The 15,000-nt window shown below is 35.8% G+C and overlaps 2 protein-coding genes across 2 annotated transcripts; one reads left to right on the top strand and one right to left on the bottom strand.

The window, feature by feature from the left end:
* The first annotated feature begins 2,981 nt into the window (after positions 1-2,981).
* On the top strand, positions 2,982-4,220 carry LOC133861664 (NDR1/HIN1-like protein 26). Its single transcript, XM_062297451.1, has one exon. It carries the CDS (start codon positions 3,099-3,101, stop codon positions 3,729-3,731), a length of 633 nt encoding a protein of 210 aa, XP_062153435.1. The 5' UTR covers positions 2,982-3,098; the 3' UTR covers positions 3,732-4,220.
* Positions 4,221-9,554: 5,334 nt separating this feature from the next.
* On the bottom strand, positions 9,555-10,836 carry LOC133856591 (uncharacterized). The gene has a single exon (XM_062291655.1). It carries the CDS (start codon positions 10,653-10,655, stop codon positions 9,804-9,806), a length of 852 nt encoding a protein of 283 aa, XP_062147639.1. The 5' UTR covers positions 10,656-10,836; the 3' UTR covers positions 9,555-9,803.
* Between the last annotated feature and the right edge of the window lie 4,164 nt (positions 10,837-15,000).

Raw genomic sequence — 15,000 nt, 5'->3', positions numbered from 1 at the left:
ATGATACATATCAATTATAATATACTCCCTCTGATATAGTCCACATTTTCATTTTTTAACTAGCTAAATATTTGCCCATGGCTGAAAAGTTGAGAGAATCACTTTTACATTTTTCCACGACAAATCCTTGTCAACTGCAAGCATTGAATATAATGTTATTAATTATGATATACTCCTTTTACTTTCCAAAGGGAGTAATGGTGGAAAGTAATACAAGATATATTGGTGATCAGAAGCATTTGAAATTTGGTTTCTAAAAATTCTTGCTTTTCAAAGGATAAACTTTTTAGGACCCGGGCAGGGATTAACATATTCTGTGCAATAAAATTGTTCAGACAATAAAAAAACTCCGATTATTTGATAAATTATCTATTCCGATAAATGAAGTCCAAACCCGTTTCACATAAGGTTGTTCATTGCACGGGATCGGGATCTAAATCCATATAGTTATTGGTATATCATTATGAAATATGTATGAAAATGAAACTTGTAAAGCCTGCAGTGGCTTTCAGTTTCAGGAATATATATCATGGTGCATGCACATTTGGATGAGGAGTGATTGGTGCACAACAGTTGCACAGCCTGCAGTGGCTTTCAGTTTCAGGGATATATAGCATGGTGCATGCATATTTGGATGAGGAGTGATTGATGCACAACAGTTGCACAGCCTGCAGTGACTTTCAGTTTCAGGGATATATAACATGGTGCATGCATATTCGGATGATGAGTGATTGGTGTACAACAGTTGCACAGCCTGCAATAGCTTTCAGTTTCAGGGATATATAGCATGGTGCATGCATATTTGGATGATGAGTGATTGGTGCACAACTGTTGTGCACCACTTTAGAGACATAAAGTGGGTCTTATGTAAAACCTGTGTTAGGTTCCACTACATGAGACTATTTCATATTTTTAAAACTTTACACAATAATTACACAGCTGTTATATAATAGTCATTTTTCTATTCGGATTCTTGGTGTGAGTGAGAACTGAGAAGAGGTTCTATTGTTCTAAGAGAGGAAGTCTTGGGACCCACTGAATGATGGGTTGTCTCCACATGTTCGCCATGTGTACTATTTCTGTGGTTATAATAGCTGGTAAAGCACCAGCTAGCAGTACTGCAGTACCTTGGATTCCATGGTCCTCTGTACTATCGTCTGAGGTCTAACCTAAGCTTAGAAACCATGTAGAACAACCTTGGTTGCTCGAAACACAAAAATGATGAATCCCACGTTAATTAAGCATAAATTACTGTTTGTTTACATGGAAACAGCTTGAAAGAACAAATCTCTGCTTGAAAACGATGACAATGAAGGGGCAGAAATGAAAGTAGGAAATCTGTGAGAGTAGGAAATCTCTATTGGGTAACTCATGCTTTTTTATTACATTTCATTATTTTGAAAAACATGTTTGGTAGATAAATTTAAATTTTACACAAGTTTTATTTTATTTTATTTTATTTTTTGGTATTTGCAATTTTGAATATAGTAGAATACAATACAAAAAAATTGCAAACCCAAACGAGCCTCAAATTCCTGGTTTTGTTTGTCCTAAGTGACTCATTGAACAGTCTATAAGGGTAAGAGTATAATAATTAGGAAAAAAAAAAACAGCTAAGATTGTAACATTAGTATTATGAAATATTTATCATATAAAAATGTAATTTTTAGTATTACTTTTCAAAATATGACTACAATTTTTTTTTCTTTGGGCAAGTGAATTTTAATCATTTTAAATATTTCTATTAAATTGAAAGAAATTTCTTCAATCCAATTTATTTGAAAACTTTGTTCCCAAATAAATGACCATAATCCTATTGATGTTGATAACTGCCACCATGTCTCCAAATTGAACCTTCCAGCTCGTATGTTCAAATAATTGAGATCTTTTTCATGAAGAAAGATTAAACAAACTTATGCATGCACATGAGTCATCAATTTCATCAAGCTACGCGTTTTTATGTGTTTAAAAGTGGAAGTAGAAATGATAGGGACGTTTAATATTTGCCACAATTATATTCTTTTGCTTTCATTGTTTGGATAGACATAAATTTCTTTTATTTCCGTCTATAAAACTGTCATGTATTTTTTATCATGCGAGAAATATATTATTATTTTTTAATTAGAACGTGAAAGCTTAAAGAACCCATGATTATTTTATAAACCAAGTCAAAAGAAAGTTTAAAGAATTTTTTTTATTTTTTATTTTTTATTTTTTTTTTAAAAAAAAGGGCTTCGAAAAGCTACAAAGGAATTTGGGAATATGCATTGTAAAAACTGTGAGAGTAACAAAGAATCTAAAAAAATAGCTTTGAAATTGTTGTCATGGCTTTTGATCGATCCATGTAGGTTTCATGTATGCGCCTTTGGGAAGCCACTTGCTTTGGGAAAAGGCTAGGCTTGTCCCACCCAAGCTTGCTCTTTATTCTGCAGTTGTACTGCTAACACAGTAAATAGGATCGGGATTAGCAGCAATTAGCTGTTTAAAATGTTATTAATTTAGCCAGCAATTATGAGTCTATATAGGATCTATCTGTCCATGTGGTCGGGCAATTCAAAATTTATTTGAACAAGTAGATTCCATTAATTAGGTTATTTTTACGAGGATTATGATCGTATACAATTATTTGCTCGAATCAACCTAATTTTTATTTGGTCAACTAGGTTCTATAAGTAACTTCTCACAATTATTTGTCTGAATTCTCTCAAATTCGGGCAAATAATTATAGACAATTCTGATCCGTTTTATAATTGCAGTCTAAATTATTAGTACGTAATTTGGATAATCAATTGTTGGAGATATCCAACCAATAAAAACATTCCTAATTGGGTTATCTAAAGGTCCAGATGCACCCATAAATTCTTACAAGCAAATGTCTATTAGCAACCTCCCACCACAAGGAGTATCTGCCAGTCAAAAGCATGATAGAGCAAAATAATTGCTGCTTTTTTTTTTTCTGCTATATATGCCCAATATATACTATTTATATATAACGCCACCACCTCTTCCTCTTCCTCATCCTTGTCAACTTCTTCGATCTCCTCACTCTTAATTTTCTTCTTCTTCTTCCTCTCTCTCTCTCTGCTTCCTTCCTGCAAATGTCTCAAATCCTCATAAAGTCTCCCAAACACTGTGGCAAGCAAGGACTGAACATTGACAAACTCTACAAGAAGCTTTTCTTTCTCTTCTCTACCTTATTCACTACCATTCTATCTCTTATATTACTCATCTGGCTCATCTTACGGCCCACAAAGCCTGACTTCTCCCTGAAAGAAGCTGAAATCTACCAACTCAACCTATCAGGCCCTCACCTTCTCAACTCCTCCATTCAACTCACCATCCTTTCCAAGAACCCAAATCAGAAAGTTGGAATTTACTACGATGAGCTGCAAGTTTACGCCGCTTATAAGGGGCAACAGATAACAACCTTTACCTCCCTTCCTCACTTCTACCAAGGACATGAAGACAGTAATCTCTTGACAGCTTCTTTGGTCGGAGTAGGATTGCCTGTGGCTCCATCTTTTGGTTATGAAGTTGGACGTGATCAAACGGCCGGTAAACTAGTTGTGAACCTGAAGGTGAACGGGCAGCTCCGATGGAAAGTCGGGACTTGGGTTTCCGGCCGGTACCGGTTAAATGTTAATTGTGTTGCAGTCACGGCTTTTGGACCAACCATCCCAACAGGTCCACTGACTACAAAGCAAGGGGCTCAATGTTCTACTTCTATTTGAATTTACTAATTAACATGATTAGCCTCTAGTGAGTCGTTTATATATATATATATATTATATATCTATCTTTGGTTTTCAATGGGCTTGCTGTTAACGTATTGCTGCTTGTAAGTGTTGTATATTGATTATGATTGATAGGTTGAAAGCTGTGAATTATAAGGAAGATTAAAAGAATGAAAAGCTTGTTATCTTATCTTCTTTTTCTATCATTCTGGCTTTGGTTTTGCGGGAAAGCAACGAGGAATTCCAAAGTGGAAAGGAAAAGGGCTTGCTTGTGATGGAGAAAAAGAAGGTTTTTTTTTTTGTAGGTTAATTTTCAGTGGGGATTTTGAGAGTGGAAGGATATGAGGGGTGTCGGGGGAGATTCCGAGGAGAAAAAGAGGAAACAAGAGGGTGGAAATTGGTTGCTTCATTGGCTAAGGAATCTCTATTTACATGTCAATCCCTCACCTTTAAGCAATTAAGACTTTAATGGAATTATTCCCCCCCCATGCATGGCGCTAATTAAGCTTACTGCTACTGCATCTGCATCCGCATCCCTATGTCTTGTCCTCTTGAATCTTTTTTCTCTTTTCCAGTACTATTGCCTGCTTTTTGAACCAGACCCAAGAGATAGAACAGGATTGAGACGAATATACTGAAAAATTCTTTCTAAAAAAATGAAAATGTTTTGTTTCCAAAAACTGGTGATATCCAATTCCATTCCATTTTTTCCTATGAAATAAGCAACATAGGCAGAAAGCATGAGAGCTGCTTCATCTATGCTACTGCTAAAGTCTACATACACCGTATACAGTTTGAATTACCAAAGGACCACTTTCCAATAAAAGGTGAAAGTAAGATTTTGAGTGTTGGCAATTCATATGCCACTTTTTACGGAGAAAATTCCCTTTCAAAGGTTAGTTGTGACCCCAAAAATTTAGTCCCATATTGGATGGGTAGATTGCTCCCAATGAGTGAATGAATTACAAAAAGATTGAATTTTATAAGCGATTCTTAAAAACTCCAATTATAAATTAACTAGTTCTTTTTTCTGAATAGTTACGCTATTGTTTTATCTAATCTCGTACATAGCGAGAAAAAAATAAGTATATATATATATAGATTAAAAAAAAAAAGAAAAAAAGAAAGAGCAAGCCAAGTTTTGGCAACCTGTATATGATATATAGTAATGCCATAAATCAAACTCTTATTAAAAAAAATAAAAATAAATAAATAACAGTTTTATCTTATTATTATCTCATCTTGTCATAAACAACACTGTCGACAAAGGTAAGATAGTAATAAGATAAAAGTGTAAATTTTAGTAATGGATGGCTTCAGCTCGAGAAGTTTAGATTTGTCTTTTGGTGTGCCTGACTGGCAAATCGTACTAAATTTGTCAGTGGAGAGAGCGCCAACAAGCGTCCAGGTTACGCAACTATTTGGCTACCAATCAATTGTACGTCCAAGACCAAGATGTTAGAAAAAGAAAAAGAAATGAAAAGCAACACTTTGATCACCATCGCCTTTCAGAAAATCAAAAAGAAAAGTATAAGATGGGAAAAAATCTAGTGCCACAAATCTCAAAAGTAATAGAACTTTCCATTTAATTCTACTTGATGTATCCCCTACATAACAAGCACAAGATCGATACTTTTCCTCAAAAATATAAACAAAATAAGCATAAAATAGCTGAATATTCAACAAGAAATTCATAACAATAGCAAGCTGCTTAATTATGAAATGGTAGTCTAATTTTGAATTTTCTGTCTTCGATTACACCCCTACATCACCCAAACCGCACTAACCAACTGGGAAAACCCCACTATTTAGATTGAGTAACAACAACGAAATTTCCAGCACGGCCCACAAGCCAATAACAAAGTCCTCCTTGGACAAGTAACGCCAATTCCTCAAAAGAGATTTGTCTATAAAGTAATTTTCAACATAAACTTGGCCCACAAAAGCATAACTAGATACAAGTTCATACAAGGTTGTAAAGCATTTACGTTACAGTGAAGACTTCAAGCCATGTATGTAAAACTTCTCTGCTAGTAAAGGCTCGGCAATTCGGGTTCACAGTCGGGTTCGAGTCAACCCGACTGACCCGACCACTTTAACGGGTCCGACACAAACCTGAGCCGATTATTAATTGGGTTGGAACCCGACCCGATATAAACGACTAGTAATCGAGTAACCTGTTAACCCGACACGGCCCAACACGACCCGACACATATACATATATCCAAATGGACATTGCAGATAATCCTTGGGCCCCAGCTATACATTCAAACTTAGAAGACTTTCACAATTACAGACTGATCAATGATCCATGGGCTATATCAAATAATTCAAAAAATCAATCAAAACCCATATGTATATACATGTTTTTGTTTGAGTGAGCATCAAGGTATACCAGGGGGAGAGCCGGAGAGGAGAAGCAGAGGGCAGAGAGACGAGATCGAAGTGGCCAGTGGGTATTACTTCTTTCCAGGCTGGGTGAACAGTGATGGTGATTCGGTGAAGACCGTCAAGTGGTGATTCCATTTTCCATTGATTCGGGCACTGAAGAGTTCAAAAGTGATGAAGCCTGAAGGGTGTGCGGCAATACTGCGATGCGGCCGTGATGCGGTAACAGCGGTACTGCGGTGCGGCGGTGCGGGTCTGTAGTCTGTTGCAGCTAGGGTTTTGTTCTCAAGTCTCAGTGTCTCACTAATTTCTAATTCAGTAATTCTGATTCACCGATTCACGATTTCATTTTCATCTTCTATTTATTTTTTATTTTTTATTTTTTAAGTAACCGGGTCATAATCGGGCTGACTTGATTATGACCCGAACCCGATAATGCTAAAAAAAAACCCAAACCCGAATTTTTCGTGTTGTTTTCGTGCCGGGTTCGTGAGTCGTGTCAAAAATTGCCGACCCTAACTAGTATATTGAACTGAAAGAAGCCAACAAATGAACTACAGTAAAAAAGACTATCCATCTTTCTCGTGCTTTAGATATCAAACAACATTTGCCTGTCAATTTGGCTTAGGGACAAGAATAAGTGCAAGGCTATGGTTTATGACAATGACAGTTCCAATGTTGAAAAATTTACTTCGTCAGACGCATAAGGACAAGAAGTCGCGTGTCCAACACTAGACAACTTGCCTTTTCATACCCATCTACAATGAAACAAAAAAAACTAGGAGAAAAACAAATCACCCCAATAGCACAAATATATAAGCACGGTTTGCTAATGTTAAGAAACTTGAAACATGAACAAATGGTAAGCCATGGGCTGAGAGGCCACTGGTTGTCTGATAATATCGTACCTCCATCGTTCCATAAACCACATAAGCTATATCCTCTAAATAGTGAAAGATACAGGTGAGGAATGGTTTGAGATGAAGAGTTTCTTTTCACTACATGTCCTAGAATATGGAAAACTGCTGAGTTTTAACATATAATTTGCATTACAGGAGATCAAATTTTAAGGAGGGCATACAAAATCTTCAGTAAATAGTTGATGTAGGACATTGTACAGCTTAGGGTGTTAAGGGTAGAGAGAAGACACCAGGCCGAGAGTGGGATCATGAATCTCGAACACCTGTTGAAGTGGTCTTTATCTATGAAAGCCATGGTTTCCATTTTTCTTTAGCAGAGACAATTTGGATATGGTATTGGGAGGTTTCAAGAGGGGCTATTGTTTGGTGTAATGGTAAAGTGTAAGCTGTCAAGCACAACTGCGGTTTTGAGTCTTGACTCTTTAGAATAGCCACTCCTTGAGTAAAGAAGATGAATGGTAAGATCATATCCAAGCCACTCATCCCAAGACATCAATTAGGTAGGACTAACTCCGGGTAATGAACAAAGCCACTCATCCCAAGACATCAATTAGGTAGGACTAACTCCGGGTAATGAACAACCATTTCTTATTGGGAGGTTTTCAAGGAAAAATGAGTGTGTTTAACTTAAAAGAGAGTACATTTATAGCTTGTGGGATTAGCAATGGATAGTATTGGAGGAATTGGAAGGTTTTTCAAGGGACAATTAGTGCTTTTAACTTGTAAGAGATAGTACAATTATGGCTGATAGTAAGAGTTTCAATATAGACACTTTTGCGGGCATTTAGAGAAACACCAAGTCAAGGTTGTGTTACCCAAGATAATATGGTAGTCAACTAATGGATGGAAGATGATCATAAATCAATTTTACCAAAACCAGAAGCATCATAGAATGCCAATGAAAATGCTCTGCAAGGGTACCAGAGCTTCATAGGAGAGGGTTATCTGGTCTTCTAAGCTGGTCTTCTAAGCACTTGCAGTTTGCACCATAATCTAGATGCCATTAGCCAGTAAATATACTTTGGGATCTCTAATCAAGATTGGCACACAGAAAACAGGAAACTATTATAATCATGAAGCATTAAGCCATAAAGGGTTTAAAGACCTCATGAACAAACTATGTCTTAAAGATTGGGATATTCATCAAATTCATAACTTACAGTTGAAAAGCCGACAGGCTTGGAAGGTTGTTCTGCTCACCATAAAATTAATTTATTACATCCAATTCTGTTATTGCAGCTTTGGATCTTTTATTTGATATTATCTTACAGTTTTAAAATGAAGGATATCTATCTCCATCAAATTAAAAAGCATAGAAGCTGAAAATTTTGATTTAGACCCCAAGTTGTTAAAGACCCATTTTACCAAACAAAACAATCATCAATCCAATCACCACAGTTATAGTCACCACAATCAGAATAAGCAGAAAATAAATGAGATACAGATATTTGGTGATGAAGAGGAAAAACCTTTTAAAGAACTCTTCAAAAGTAAAATTACTCTGGAGGCTAGCCAACCCCAAAGGTATCCAAAAACTTGTGTCACATATTGATCTTACTTATAAAACCTTTGTGACTCTCAAGACTCGATTTGTAATCCCGGAAAATGATTCATTCACCTCCCATCGCATTGGCTCCAAAACCTATATGGAACACCTTCACAAACGACCATCGTTCGCTTCAACCCAAAACTCTGGTGGCTGTAGGCTTTTATGTGGTTTTAATGATGAAAATCAAGGAAAAGGAGTAAATTGTTTAAGGCTCAAAGGTTTTTAGAAACTTCTTCAAGAAGAATGAAAAATAGTCTCTCCAGCTTATGAAAATTGTGACTTATGAGGCTTTATGGATTTGGAGAAAACTGATGTTTTTAGGCTAAGTCGGCTAAGGTTGGGCGTCGAATAAGGCTACAATCAAGGTTTATTGGAGTGCCTTTAAGATTGTGTTCAAACTGTATGCGACTATGATTGCAATCAATGCATTCTGGAACTTTGTAAAAAACTTGATGCACATTCTCGTTCAAACCAGATTCATCTCATTCGAATTATATCTTCAATCTTTCAATTCCATCACCAAATTTCCACCGAATCAAACCCTATACTTAAACCTTACAACTCATCTTGTTTTGACACTGACTTTGCCAACTCTAAAACCTAATAGAAACTAAATATACAAAAGTTATTATACCACTTCACACTACTTTCTCCTTTCCACTACTCTAATCTTCTAGGTGTTGAGCTGCTATATTAACAGTTCACATCTGTCATCCTACCCTTGCACTTGCACCCTATCCCCAGCATTGGCCACTGCCAACATTTTCCTGCAACCATCACTCTACCACCACTTGAAAACTTCTCCCCAAAATTTACCTACATCAGCACTTAAGCCATAACTTCCTAATAATCACTCATAAACAAGACTCAATGAAGCATTCACTTCTAGATTTTCAAATATTTAATTGTCAAAGAACACATAACAAAGAATCTTTGTGACCAAAATTGAAAGAGAACATGGAGTTAAAAATTGAAGCAATTAAGTTGTATAACTTAAGCAACTACCACAATCACATAATCCAAAGGCGAGCACTTCCCCGTCCTATAAAATGTATTACTAATCTTTCCTATATACATTATCATCATCATGATCAACCACAAGAAACATAATCTTATAATGTCAAACATAAACAAAAGATGAAAAACAACACAAGACCCAAAAATTTTCATGCCATGAACTTCAACAAATCGACTCAACTCAACAAACCAACATCAAGATTTTGTCGAATCGGCACTAACCCATTCCCAATAATGCTTCTTCACCGACACTGCCTCGCAGGCCACTGCCCTCCGATTCTCCTCGCATTCCCGATTCTCCTCCTCCTCCGTGCAAAACTCCCCCTCCGGCAAGCCCTCAACCACCGCGTCCACCGAATGCAACACGTAACACGCGGGCAAACCGGGATACGACGCCGAGTTCCTCTCCTCCAATTTCTTCCGGTACGACCCCGGAACGATCCTGACAACGCTCTCATTCTCGGAATCGCCCACCGACCCTTTGATTATCTGACCGAGCTCTTCCCTCACCGCCCGATATACAGCCGCTTCGGTCGTCTCGTTCGGCTTCATCTTCTCCGATAAGGGCCGGTTCCGGTCTCGCCAACTACCATCTGATAGTTCCTGTCGGGCCTCGATGAGGACCCGATTGTGTTTGTCGATAATTCGGACAGTAACGACTTGAACCGTGCGAATCGGAGGGATGGAATCGGCGAGCGAGGTCTCGCCCTCGGCCAGCTCGAGCCAGAGGTTGTGGACGTTCTTGGTGCCCGGTTTGACGCCCCAGGCGGCGAATGAGTCGGAGGGCAAGCGGGGCTTCAGCCATTCGGAGAGGGACTGGGGGGTGGTGAAGCTATTGCTATGGTGGGTTTTGAGGGTTTGGGGTGGCAGGGACATGGTGGAGATTTTGAGGGATCGGCGAGAGCGGGAAGGGAAAGGGAAATGGAAAGGGAAAGACTTTGAGGGGAAGAGGAAGCAGCAGATGGAGATGGCTGTGAGGAAGAGATCGGGGAGGGTGGTGATGTGGCGGTTTGTGATTGGTTGAAGTGGTGGTAATGGTGGTGACATGTCAAGGACGGCTCTAATTGGTGGGGGCTGGGTTGTGATGGCTTATTAGCTGCAGAAACGGGTTTTGGTGTGGGATGAGACGACTCACTTCCATTACTGAGAACGCGAAGAATTGAGAGGAGAGGTAGAGGTAGAGGATGGGAGAAGGGGGTTTTCTGGGAAAGAGGATGTTGGATCAGATTATATTCTCTTTATATTCCTTTCGGAAAAGTACACATAACCCCTCAAACTACCACGCAGTTGTTAATGTACCTCCTTAACTATCAATTGTGTCAATGTCCCTCCTAAAACCAACAAAAAGACAAAAATAATCCTAATTTTTTTTAAATAAGACAAAAATATCCTCATAAATTCAAAAAATTAAAACTAAAACTAAAAAACTTAAAAAAAACAATAAAAAAACTAAAAAAGAAATATTTTAAAAAAAATTTAAAAAAAACAAAAACAAATAAAAAAAAAAGAACAAATTTTTTATTTTTATTTTTTTTTTAAAAAAAAGCAAACAAAAAATAACTGAAATTTATTTTTTTAAAAAAAAAACAAATGAAAAAAAAAAAAAAAGAAAAACCAGTTTTTATTAAATTAAAAAAAGAAAAAGAACAATTTTTTAAAAAAAAAAAAAACGAAAAAAAACAAAAAAAAACAAAAAAAAAACTGAAATTTATTATTATTTTTTTAAATAAACAAATGAAAAAAAAACAGTTTTTATTAAATTAAAAACCGAAAAAGAACAATTTTTTTTAAAGAAAAAAAAACGAAAAAACAAAAAATAACTGAAATTTATTTATTTATTTTTTAAAAATAAAACAAATGAAAAAAAAAACCCTGTTTTTATTAAATTAAAAAAAGAAAAAAGAACAATTTTTTTTAAAGAAAAAAAAAACTGAAAATTATTTTTTTAAAAAAATAAAAATAATAAACAGTTTTAATTTTTTATTTTTTTGGAATAAATTTTTGTTATTTTATATTCTTTTAATAATTTTTTTTTAGTTTTTATTTTATTTTAATAATTTTATGAAGGACATTTTTGTCATTAGGGGGACATTGACATTTTCTGGTAGTTTAAGGGGGGAGATTGACACAATTGGTAGTTTGAGGGGTACATTGACAATAATGTGGTAGTTTGAGGGAGTTATGTGTACTTTTCCCTATTCCTTTTGTTCTGCTTCTTTTGCTAATCGGTCATTTGGGGGGTCATGGTCTAGTGGTCATAATATTATTATTATTAATTTTTTTTTTTTTCTTTTAAAGAGTGAAACGTGTCAAATATTATTTTATTAGTAATGACGTAATATACTAACGGAATATATTAAATATTTGGACAAAATTGGACTGCAGTGATAAAATTGTTATTTTAGCCTATCCGAAAACTTCTGAATTATTTTTTATACCATAATTAGTGATTTATAATTTAGGTCAACCGCATACATTTATTCCTTATAATTATATGCCCTCAAAACCCAATTTTATGAATTTAATATTTAATAATAAATTCTCAGCACATTACTTGAGGTAAACTTTATTTATTGTACTCAAAAGCATTTTTCTTAGTCTTACTTAATAAAACATATGTTCAAAAGATTTAATAAATCAACCCTTTTTATCAAACTTGACATTGAGACGTAATTTCTCAACGACTAAAAGCTTCTCTAGCATTTCACTTCTTACTTATGGTCAAGCATACTATTATGCCTTGTATGCACGAGGGGTTGTGCAATCTAACCTTTAACTGCCCACATTTGTATCTGTCTGGTTCACTATTTGCACAGATGAACACGGATAGCGGTTTCCAAGATACGTAGGTGCGGTTAACCACATCTGCATACCTTTTATAAATAATATATATTACAAATAATATTTTGATTATTGCTAAAAATAAAGACAATATATCCATATAATTTCCATTGAAAAATTAATCGAACTCTACGTCACTTAATAAACGATGCGTTGCCTGGCCTCAGTGAGATGGACAAGCAGGCTTGTGCCTCGTGGTTGTTGCTTAGCCGCGCCATCATATTTCACCGACCCTTTTGTTAAAAAAAAAAAAAAGGAAAAAATAAAAAAAGTTTGGATTCGTTGTGATTTATTTGTTGTAGCTTGTTGCATGCATCCCTTCGTACGATGAAAGGGGTGTATTATGTGGGAAATGGTAAAAATACAACAAGTGCACAACTTCAGAACACATTGGGGTGAGACCCACATGTATATTGGGATTGTGCACTTGTGGTGCATATATCACAGTTCGTATTATTTTACTTTTTTATTGGATCGCTACCAGCCATGATCCCTGACCATAGGGGCGAAACTACGTTTAAGTTTGGGTCCATGGCAACCTCAAAAGTTTTGAAAACCCTTATTAATATGTTATTTTTGATATTATGGCAACACCAAAGTTTTTGGCAATCCAAGTATTCAGCAATAGATTTAAAGTAATTTTAATAGTACATTAAGTATTCATTAAATGTCCATCAGAAAATGAGGTGGTTTTTAAAATTACCATTTGATTAAAATCATCATTTGATCAATCACATACCCAATGGTGATTTTAAATGCCACATCATTTTTTTTTTTATGGATACTTAATGTACATGTAGAATTACTCACAGATTTAACTCTAATGTCTGGTCGCTTTTTATTGGCTTTCAAAAGAGTAATTCTACATCTATATTAAAGTGTCAATCAAAAAACGAGGTGGCTTTTAAAATCATTATTTGATCAATTATACGTCCAATTGTGATTTTAAAAGCAACCTCATTTTTTTTATGGACACTTGATGGATACTTAATGTACATGTTGAATTACTTACTTTTTTCAAAAAGTTCACGAAATGTATCTTCAAAAGATAAATGATTATTGTACATCTCTTATACATTTTTTGTACATCATTTTTCAAAATTAACTATTGGATTTATATGACTTATAATGATCCACATGTAGATCTTACGGATCCAATAATTGATTTAGAAAAATGATGTACAAAAGATCTACAAATGCATATAACATAATAATGACGGTCATACAAGCCTAAAAAAAAAAAAAAATAGTTAGAATTTTATTTTTTGGTACTTCAATTTCAATTCACATCATAAGTCACTACAAAAAAAGGTGCAACTGGCCGCGTGTCTACTGTAGCGGTTACTGTAAACACGCGGCCAATTGGCCACGTGTAATGGAGACACATGGCTGGTGGTATAAGAAAAAAAAGTGGCCGCGTGTATTTAATACACGACTACACGTGGCCAATTGTTTTTATCAAATATATATTAATAAAAACAAATTTTATTAAGGTTTTGTACACTATTGATAAAAAATAGGTGGGTTGAATTCAAGTTCTCCTTGGTTCAATCCCGTCTAAAAAATGAGTTTCCAAAAAAGCCTCTAGAAATCCAAGACTCTGTAACTCATGTTTCAGATACTCAAGTTGAGCCTGTTTCTCCTAAGCCAGAATCCTCTACCTCTTGAAAAGGGAAGAAGCCCTCTAAAATCAAGCAAGTTGCTCTTAAGCTCATGCAACAGCTTATAGAGGCTGAAGATGGTGATGAAGAAGAAGAATCCTCTACTGCAGAGTCTTCTGTTCAGCATCATTACAACTTTGATCTCTTCCAAGATGCCCAAGATCCCTATGATATCACAGATTTGGACTTGGACTCCTAAAGTTGCCCCGTTGGCACTAAAAGACAAAGGAAAACAGTACTCGGTCGGCCACCCGACATGGTACTATTCATGAATAGTGACTTTTTCACTATTCACCAAAAGTTTTACCCCACTTTCGGTGCGAGTTACCTGAAGTAAAAGTAGAAGGAATCTGCTTTTGATACACGCCTGATAACACTAAGCATGCTGGCATCTCGTGATCCCAGCCCTAAGCCCTCCTGAAGTCTATTTAAGGAGCAGAAGTCTGAAGTTCAAGGCAGAGCTTATTTGAAGTGAGAACCAGTTCTTGTAAACCTACCTGAACCTCTCAAAAGCCAAACACTTGTAATGTTTCATTCCAGTGATTCTAAGTTTAAGCTTGTAATCGCCAGTTGCATTCTGGCCTAAGTTCATTTGTAAGTTTTACATTCAAGTTATTTTGAATCTAAGTATTACTTTTAAGTTCTTTCATGATCCTTGAATACTCTATTGTTTTGTATTCAGATTTTGATATGCAGATTATTATGCACATTACTATCTTCTTTTATGCTCACCATCACTCTGTCCACACTCTATCAAAACCTCCGTAAAAAATGCAAGCCTTTGTTTGATAGACTCCAAAAGAATCCTCCTCCATGGACTGCTGACCATACCTCAGTTATCAAAGAAGTTAAGATCCATGTCCAGACATTACCTTGTCTTGGCATTCCTA

The sequence above is a fragment of the Alnus glutinosa genome, chromosome 1 (genome assembly GCF_958979055.1).
Source record: "Alnus glutinosa chromosome 1, dhAlnGlut1.1, whole genome shotgun sequence".
Lineage (NCBI taxonomy): Eukaryota > Viridiplantae > Streptophyta > Magnoliopsida > Fagales > Betulaceae > Alnus > Alnus glutinosa.
The sequence above is the reverse complement of the archived record's forward strand: the minus strand, read 5'-3'. Positions and strand labels throughout refer to the sequence as shown.